Source organism: Ammodytes marinus, assembly GCF_949987685.1.
Source record: "Ammodytes marinus genome assembly, chromosome: 8".
In the NCBI taxonomy this organism is placed as follows: Eukaryota; Metazoa; Chordata; class Actinopteri; order Uranoscopiformes; family Ammodytidae; genus Ammodytes; species Ammodytes marinus.
Window position 1 is genome coordinate 11056701 of NC_137212.1, and position 9966 is coordinate 11066666.

The window sequence follows — 9966 nt, forward strand, 5'->3', positions numbered from 1 at the left end:
TCTCTACAGTTTTGGTTATTGTAAAATTGTAAAAAGTAATTAATCTAACTTATAGGAACCTTGTGGTAAGTCATGATTTGGAGAAATATTATAAATATATAGTTTGTGGTGAAGTTGTGTGTATTATGTTCAGAATATGAAGAGAAAACCAAGAGATACTATTTGGAACTTACAACAGCACCTGAACGCAGCACCACGACAGTCGGCGAATACATAAAAAGAAGAAGCAGCAACAACGGCAGGAAAACTAACTTTTTCATACCATTAAATTATGTGAAAACTATTTTATTTAACGTTACTGCTGCTGTTATTATGACGAATAAAACTAAAGGCAAAGCTTGGGTAGAAAGAACTCAAACAACGTTATCTTCTGTCGTGTCTGTCTCCGGGCATAAAGAAACCGAGAAAGACCTCAAATATTATCAGGTGAGGGGTGTTTAATTCTCTGCTTAAAACACCGTGTTTTTACATATAAAATGGCTTGCTATGGTATTGTGCTATTTTTGGTTTTGCTGCGGGTTGTAAGGCAGACTATTTAGCATTGAGCTACTTGTACAGCTAACTTACATTCATTAACAGTGTGTTGTATTTTTTAACTTCACCTAGCCTACGACCTTTTCTAATAACGGCATCTTAAAGCCATAAAGCTACATCCACTTGGCTTGGCCTATAAGTTATCCCATAAAAAGTAGCCAACTTTGTTTTCTGACTTGGTATCAAACACAACAAATTGTAATACTGTGTTGCCTCTTTTAATTTAAAATCTAAATTGTATTTCTATAAGGGGTGTGAAGGGTCGTTTTCTCTGGGGGTCTGTTAACGTTGACACTTATTGTACATGTTGCCCATGTACTTTGAGCTTTAGGCTGCTTTGCCTATCGTGATCGCCATGAGGCAAGGAGGATAAATGGGCTGTTGGATTGCACTTACGATAGAGCTAGTTTTTTAACCCCCCTTTTTTTAGCAATATATTTATAAAGTTGTCAAAGATAACATAAACAGATACACATATACAATTCCACACATACAAAACAAAAACAAAAGCAGAAAAATACAAGTGCAGTGCATATAAATAAATAAGCAGAGAAATAACTAATTTTGACCTTGATTTCTTATATAGATGCTATGCTGCTGGGTAATATTACACTATCATCATATACCTGACAATTTCAAGTTTAAAGTAATCACCTTGCTTGATGACTTTGAAGGAATCTTATGAATTGTCTCCATATTTTGAAGAAGAGCTTGCTTTTACTGATGGTGTCTCCCAGCACACAAGAGAATATGTGAGACAGATCATTGTTATTCTGAGTCAGTTAAATACCTACTTCACCGGTGGGAACTCTGAGATCCTATTTAGAATAAATGTGCAAACATTTTAGAAATCGGTTCATCCTAGCCTGAGAAAAGGCAGAAAGAGTGTTTTATGGTCTTACTGTCTAACCCTACATTTTACCATGCGTGACATCACAATAGTAAAAATTTAGGGTTAGGATTAACAGGACAGCTGGGCCAAGGGAAGACTGAGGAAAGACTGAGGGAAGAAAAACCTCATTCATTATATTATAATAGCGATTTTATAATGATAGAACGCCAGTTCCGTCTGGGTGAAGTATTCATTTTTAAGTTATTGCTGCACTTCTGATGTACATCATTGCAACCTCAATGTTTTTTTTTTCCTCTGTCAGGCTTTCTTACAAAATGGACTCAGACGTTTGCCCTGCTGATCCGTCGGCCACTGCGCCCTCACAGTCCTCGTGTCCCGCCTCTGTCCCTTCTGATGGAGCCCGTGTGGCTTCTGGGGCAGAGGATCTAGACTCCTACAACCCTAACGAGCCTCCTCCGTTAGACTGGAGGTCAGACTCCTCCAGTGAGGCCGGCTCAGCAGCAGACGACCCGGATGATTCTAACGTCCTTCCCTCAGTTAACAACCAGGACGATGCCAGTGCGCGTGAGCCGGCGGTGTTACTGCCTTTGGATGGGAGTGATTCTGTGGCGTCGCTCGATGTGCACCAGCAAGGGCTTGTGGAAAATATCACAGAGCCGGTGGAGGATGTCGAGGCGAAATTAGAAGAAAAGGAAGAAGCAGTCGAAGAAGAAGTAGAAAAAGAAGAAGCAGAAGAAGAATTGGTGATGGTGGATGACTCTGAGCGTGTCGGGGAAGAGGTAACCTTCAAGCTCCTGCACAGCCCAAGTCCATAAAATCCTTCTAACTATGTAATTTGAGTTAGTTGCATGATGGTAAGCATCTGAAAAGTCTAGAGTAAGGCATATTCATCAATCCAAATGAAAGATATTTTCATTGAAGTTTGACAAACCTTACAAAAAATCAGAATAGATGAGGCAGGCTATGCTGTGGTTCTTATGACACAGCAAGTGTTTTGAACCAATCATAGCAGTTCTCTGCCTGAACGCTGTATTTTGAACTAAGTTTTTTTTTATCATTTATGAACATTTATTTTCAAGCAGATTTTTGTAAAAACTTATTAAGACACCCAACATTGATATCATATATTGATTTATATTTTCCTTTTTACTATTTTAGACCAGATTTCCAGAGGCTTTGAGTGATGTGGAGAATAGGGTCATTGAAGAGGAGGTGAGCAGGCGATCAGGTGATGAAGACCACAGCCGCATCCACACCCTGCTTAACCAGCTCCAGATGATGGGGGAGGAGGAAGAGCCTTGTCCCAGGAGCGAGACACCTCCTCGCCTCTCCCAGCCTCAGCCCTCTGGTCCGTCTGAGCTGGAAGCCTGCGCCCCCTCCCTCATAGCGGACGACAGCACTGAAACAACAGGGCTGCTGTTCTCTGAAAGCCACCACAGAGACCTGCTGGGGCTGCTGCAGTTCACAGAGATTGGTGCCGCGCCCGGCCCCACCTGTTCGCCCCACAGGGGAGAGGTGGACGCCGTGGTGTCAGTCTCCTACAGCCAGGAGGACGCGCAGAAGTTCTGGGGTAACTACGGGAACGGCCGGCAGCGGCAAAGAGACGACTCCATCGCCTCGCTGCCCGATGACGAGTATCCTGAGCCGGTGTGGATGAAGCTGGGCGAGCAGCCTCCGGAGGAAGAGGAGGCTGCTGCAGAGAGCGAGCAGGTAGGTTCAGGTGCTGTTGATATAATCGGCTAAAAGGAGCTTAAATTGAAGTTGATTTATCCATTTGTTTCTCCAGAGAAGACCCCATTCCTCATTTAACTTGCATACATTTCAAATACTTAGTGTGAATAACATCCCTGTCCGCTTAAAGGACGTATAAAACTTCTAAATAAAGTATGAACCATCATTTGACCAAGGATAACATTTAATTAACACCTGTAGTTATGGCTCAAACTAACAAATATTTTGTTTATTTGATTCTTCTATGAGTTGCTTTTGTGTTTGATCGATTACAAAATGTAAAAACTGATTCTTTAAGATTAACGGCGTCTGACCATTACTTACCCAAGTGAGTCTCGAATCAGCCAAAACAGAACTCAAGGTATTTATTTGATAATGCTGTAGAGCAAGATAGCTTTAAGGTTGGTGAATCAGTACATATTAAAAAAAATGCAGTAACCCAAAAGATGAGTATTGTAATCTTTTAAATTTCTATTTATCAAATAATGGCCTCTTTTCGCTGTCTCTGCAGAGCGCTGATCATCCTTCATATAAAGACGGTGAGTCACTTCAGCACATTTCTTTCATCTGCTCAGCTCAACGGTAAGAGAAGTAAAATCATTGTGCAATTGACTGTGTTTTACTGTAAAGTGCCTGGTCCGTGTGACCCTGAAGACCTGTTGGATGGAGTCGTATTTGGTGCCAAGTACCTGGGCTCCACTCAGATCAGATCAGAGAAGAACCCATCTACAAACGCCCGCATGACTCAGGCTCAGGAGGCCGTGGACCGCATTAAGGTTTTTTCATATGAAAATAGGCCCACCAGTTTTGTCTCAGGTTCTCCTGTCATGATGACGTTAGCTCAGGGTCGGTGTGACTGATGTTTCTTTCAGGCTCCAGAGGGAGAGTCCCAGCCAATGACAGAGGTTGATCTCTTCATCTCCACTAAGCGAATCAAAGTGCTCACTGCTGACACACAGGTGAGCTTTGCTACCTGCTGAGAAAAAAGAAAAGACTCCTTTGAATTCCTTTTCCTTTAATTTTTTTGGCTTGATCACTTTTATTAATTGATTAATAATTAGTTATTATTTCTGTGTAGCACTTGAATGTTTTGCTCTCAATTTGATTTATTTATTTATTTTTTATTGTAAAACTACCATCTTAAATTGGTAGTTTTTTTGTTCAAGATCTTCATGTGACCAATTAAATATTCACTTCTATATCACTCTATCTCTATCACCTCACATCAAAAACATTCATTGTTTTTATTTGGAATGTTGTAAAGAAATGTTTTAATTGGAGCAGTTATAGAAAAGTGAAGGAATTAAACTACTAAAATATGTGTTTGCTGCTTGCACATCTAACTTTCTACCTTCAAGCCCTCACAGCAGTAATTTCTTAATATAGAATTGAGTTGTGATTTAATACATGAGCATGTCTGCAGTAATGTTGCCTTCATAGCAGAGTATATTTCCCTCCAGTCTGTGGTTGGATTGTCTGGAGAGTCAAAGTGGGTCATCTACTGTCAGCTGACGCTTTGCATGGCTGGTTGTTCCTCACTGTGCCATACTTACAGAGATGAAAATAATCAAATATTCTTGATAATCTGAGACACACTGTTTAAATGTATTTCTTGCACTAGCATCTTGACTTTTTGCTTTTCTTTAATTATTATGGTTTTAAAAAAGAAAGACAATGTTTTGTTATTTTATCAGTTTGTGAACACATATCTTTTTTATTTGCATTAAAGACCACTTAAGCTTCTCAGATTTAATAGATAAGCTATGCAAAAAATCACGAAAGACACATTATCCTTTTCACAGTTTGTCTTCTGATTTTCTCGGTTTGTCTTGCTTTTTGCCAGCTGATTATCATTTGGGGGAAATTAAAGTGTCCTTTAATGTCTCACCAATGAGAGTTTTTGAAGTACTTAACTAAACTGACAAGAAGAGAAAAAAATAAAGGTGTGGCAGCATACATTGTAATGGATTACCGTTGTAGAACAAGTTTCAAGTCCCTACAAGTTGAAGTACACACCAGGCCTTGTCCACTTCTCTGGGTTATAAAACAATGTGATCAACACCCTCATGTCTTGTTCCCACTCAGGAAGCCATGATGGATCACGCTCTGCAGATGATCTCCTACATTGCCGACATCAATGACATTGTGGTCCTGATGGCACGGAGGAAACGTAAAGGGCAGGATGGAGGCCCAGCCTCCGACTCCCCCTCTTCATCCTCCTCCGGGCCACAGAAGAAATGCCTAATGATCTGCCACGTCTTCTCCTCTGATGTTGTGAGTTAATCGGCTGAAGGATCACAACATTATGTTTTGTGTTTGACTTAAAGCTACAGTTCGTAACTTTTTCATATAAATGATTTTAGTTACATTCACGCCAGTGCCAAAAGAGTTGACAAAAAGTTATTACGCCTATCAGCTCTGCAAAACTCTCTCTGTATTTCTCAGTATGGCAGCGTTGCCCTCTGACACTGCCGTAGGAGGTCAGTAAAATCCCTAGAAGCGCGCACAAGAAATGTTTCAGTTGTTGATTCTACTGCTAATAAATAACATGAAAGTAAAGCAGAAGGAATAATAATCCCTGCGTGATTACTCAGAATTCCTCATGGGGACGACAGAAGTAACACACTTTAGCTTTAATGACTCTGATGCCAAAAAGCGGCTGGGCTTGATTAAGCAAATACTCTTCCTCTTCATAGTGGCCACCACTTCATCGTTCATTCATCAGTTTTCTTAGTTGCCAAAACCCACAAAGGCTTATTCTTCATTACATTAGGTGTCTTTAGGTCCCCTCAATGTTGGATATAGGATCAAATGGGCCTTTTGCAGCTGGGCAACAGTTTCAGCTTCAGCTTGACCTGGTTTCCTTCCCCCAGACAGCCAGCGCGTCCTCCTGCATGTAAAAATGGTCTGGCTGCCGTCCCAGTTTCCCACTGCTGGCAGGACTGAATAGAAGGAGGCGGAAGGGTTTCTTTTTTAAAAGCTAATTAGCTGTGGGATACAGGAGTCCATGAGACCACGGCGTCTACAGCTACTGCAAACCTGACTCTTTTTATGTGAACAGTTTTCTTTTTAAACTGTATTTACCAAGGGTTGAAAGTATCAAAATAACTGATGAAAGAAGGGAACTTTTGTCTGACTTGATGCTCTATTTGTTGTTGACGCTTTAGTTTCAGCTTGTGACTAATGAATCATTTGCTTGAATTTGTTTATATGAAAATGGATGGTAAAAAAGTGTGTGAAGAATATTTATTTAACAAATGCCCTTACCTTTCAGATTCAAAGCCAGTCAGCATGAGTAACAACATATTTGAGTGGGTTTTCTCTCCTCCACCCAGGCTCAGATCATAGCCCAGGCTATCGGCCAGGCGTTCGGAGTGGCCTACCAGCAGTTTCTCCAGGAAAGCGGCATCAAGGCCAGCGATCTGAGGCCCGGCGAGTACAGTGACTACCTGGAGAGTCAGGAGCTCTACAACGGAGACCTCGCCCACTTCTCTGACTCTCAGAACATCCGGGACGTAAGCAGAGTCACATCAACACTTCTTAACACAAACTACAACTGATCTGTAATCTTCAGAGTTTTCAGTGTTAGTTTTGGTCACATTCATGCCCTAACCTTTCTCATCTCAATTGAATCTAACCTAATCTTGTTTCTCATCCATCATCTATTCTAAGGGTTGATATAACTGTCATCTTTAATGGCCTAATGATTAAGGTCAAAGCATACATACACATATTGTGATCGCAACTTCCCTGGTTCAATTTCAGCCAGAGACCTCACTTGCATCACTGCCCACTTTAATGTTCTGTTGCTTCTCAATTGGCCATTTGTAAACGAAAGCCCACCATGATGAAAAAAATGTTTTGCTCCTTAATTTTGGTCAGCTGCTTTAATATGTTGCATTTGTGTTTTTCAAGCCATAGCAACAAAAAAAGGGCAAGGAAACTTTTCAAGTGATTTAATCAGCAGTCTACTTTTCAACTGTCCATCCAGTTGTTTACTATGTTCATGTTTTACCTCCTTAGTAAATCGCCCCTTAAAGCAGATGTACAGCTACATTTCAGAAGGCAAATTTCATGTCTTAGCTTCGTCGAACCTCAACTGTCTTACCTTGCAAAGGAAAAACTGCTGAGTAATAACTTAGATTCTCAGGAGTGACTATTATGGTTTAAGATCATATTATAGGTTTTGCATCTGCACAGCCACCAAGTGTTGCACGGGCCATTTGAAATGTGTGGCTGCACAGAGAGTACATCGTAAAAGTGGACAGACTGCTCATGTGTGGAGCATGCATGCAGATGCAGTTTTAGGCAAATAAATGATCTTTGAATTAATGGAACATGGTTACAAAGACGAAGGCTAAATGTGTGTATATATTATGTGCAATTTACATTTATATTGTGTCATATTGTGATATACTGACAGAAGAGATTTCTACTTATTAAAAGTAATGCAAACACAAATTAAAACAAATGTAGATTTATACCAAATGTACCGAAAGGGAATAACTTGGTAACCAGAACCATTTTCGTTGCTGTGTGTCCGTGGTTCAGGTAGTCATCACCAAGGCTCCTGGAGAGATCTTGGGTCTGGCGGTGGTGGAGTCGGGCTGGGGCTCCATCCTGCCCACAGTGGTGGTGGCCAACCTCCTTCACGGGGGTCCTGCTGAGCGCTGCGGCGAGCTCAGCATCGGGGACCGCATCATGTCCGTCAACGGCACCAGCATGGTGGGTCTGCCCATCGCCACATGCCAGAACATCTTTCGGGTAAGACTGGGACACGGGGCACGTACCTGAAACAATATCGGCAATAACAAAAGAGTTATTATTTAATATGCTCGGATGGCAGACTTACTTTAGAATAGATAAAGCACCAAAATGTAACCATTGAAGTGGTGTTGCCTTCTTCACAGCAAATGTACCATCCTTAAGATCCACTAGATGGCACTGTGTTTCCATGCAGTGTGAATGTATAAATGCAAGAACTGGTCAGATTAATTAATTTGTATCGTGTATAAACAAGGTTTTAAGAGTTTTAACCCTGTTGTGTTTATAAAAATAAATTATTATTATTATTGTAAAGTGTATAATGTTAAGTGTTTTGTGAACGTGTGAGTCAATGTTATGGTAATTTGTGAGGCTGCATATGATCATCTTGTTGCACTGTAGCCTATTGGCAAGCTATAATGTCTTCTAGTCTGTAAAAACTTTGGCAAGAATTCAAGCTGTTAGGCTATACTCCCCTGAACACTGAAAGCAAATTAAAGAAATACTGCTGTCACGTTAATGTTCTAAGTCACATTTTGTTTCTATCTCAGGACTTAAAAAGCCAAAAGTATGTGAAGCTCAGCATCGTCCACTGCCCGCCGGTCACCATGGCGATAATCAGGAGGCCAGATCCCAAGTTTCAGCTAGGCTTCAGTGTGGAGGACGGCATTGTGAGTCAATATTCATATTAAAATGTTGTCGTCACAGTTAATTGCTTCTTAAATAATCTGCACAGAAGCCTTTTCTGCTGCTTTTCAAATGCGTCTCACACATCCATGACCCTCTCGCTATCTGGTGCAGATCTGCAGTCTGATGCGGGGCGGTATAGCAGAGAGAGGAGGCATTCGTGTTGGGCACCGGATCATTGAAATCAACGGGCAAAGCGTTGTCGCCACGCCGCACGACAAGATCATCCAGATCCTGACCAATGCTGTCGGAGAGGTGAGAAGAGACGAGATGCTTCCATGCACAATTAGATTTAATTAAGTCATAAACACAGTTTTAGGTTTTTAAATTTTTTAATCTTATCATAACGAATTCTCACAGCTTTAAATGAATATGTTTTTTGTTTTAACAGATTCACTTGAAGACCATGCCAGCCTCAACATATCGACTCTTAACAGGACAAGAGCAGCCAGTGTTTCTTTGAGGGCCTTCTCCTGCATTAAGGACATACAAAAAAACTTCAGTGTTCAAGCTGCGTGGACTTTTGCCAAACTCAGAAAATATTATGCAAATGCTGATACAGCATATCACAAAATGTATATATTTTCACTTCACTGAAAAACAAACTACGTGACACGGATAGGTGGTAGCTCTCCTTTTCTATTTATCTGATATTTAACAATTCAGGCAGTAGCTGGGATGCAATAATTCATAAAGAGAATATTTTTTGACTTCACTAACTTTTACTTGGTGGTGAATGGTGTAGTGTAACTATACTCTACAGTTATTGGTCTTCCATTCTGGTGTGTTGCCAGTGTGCCTAAGCTGAACGTGCTTGCGGGGGGAAACCTTATTGAATCAGAACAAAGAGTCTGTCATTGTCATGTACTTCCAGTTCCTCAAGTATGCACATATCTACAAGTTTCTATCGCACACTTCATACAAGCTCATTTAGCCCAGTGTTTGCTTCATTCATACAAACGCTTCCCTGATGTGCCTGGCAGGACACAGATACCATGCACAATTAAAGGTAACTGCCTTATTTGATAGAGATGCGTATATTTTTAAAAGATTAGCTGTTTTGGACGCTCATTAAATTATCTGTAAAATGTCTTCTTGATGTTTTTTTGTTTTTTTCAAGTCAGTGGTCGCTGAATATGTTTCACATGCAAAGTTGCTTTTGTATCATTGGCTTTGTATAAAAAATTTAACAAATTTCAACTCTTTGTACTCTTGTACTTGAGCTACTTTTGGACAGCTTTCTATATATATGTTTTTTGCGATATAGGTTTAAAAAAACATCATAGGCCTATTGATAAAAGCAGTTTTCATAACAAAGTAAATTTAATAATACCAAATATGTCATTTATTAATATCTTTATTGCTATTTTAATTAAGCATACAATATGCTGCTTGTG

The 9966-nt window shown here is 40.4% G+C and overlaps 1 protein-coding gene across 1 annotated transcript; it reads left to right on the forward strand.

Moving 5' to 3' along the window:
* Positions 1-200: 200 nt before the first annotated feature.
* On the forward strand, positions 201-9769 carry LOC307254245 (amyloid-beta A4 precursor protein-binding family A member 3). The gene is made up of 12 exons (XM_080032541.1): positions 201-426; positions 1689-2166; positions 2546-3097; positions 3630-3657; positions 3749-3894; positions 3991-4077; positions 5204-5392; positions 6454-6633; positions 7670-7882; positions 8434-8553; positions 8684-8824; positions 8961-9769. Exons 2-12 carry the CDS (start codon positions 1702-1704, stop codon positions 9030-9032), a joined length of 2193 nt encoding a protein of 730 aa, XP_079888667.1. The 5' UTR covers positions 201-426; positions 1689-1701; the 3' UTR covers positions 9033-9769.
* Positions 9770-9966: the final 197 nt, after the last annotated feature.

Coding starts and splice junctions, on each gene's coding strand:
- LOC307254245 (XM_080032541.1), top strand. CDS start 1,702: ATGGACTCAGACGTTTGCCCTGCTGATCCGTCGGCCACTGCGCCCTCA. Junction 5,393..6,453: donor ACGTCTTCTCCTCTGATGTT/GTGAGTTAATCG, acceptor TCCTCCACCCAG/GCTCAGATCATAGCCCAGGC. Junction 8,825..8,960: donor TGACCAATGCTGTCGGAGAG/GTGAGAAGAGAC, acceptor TTGTTTTAACAG/ATTCACTTGAAGACCATGCC.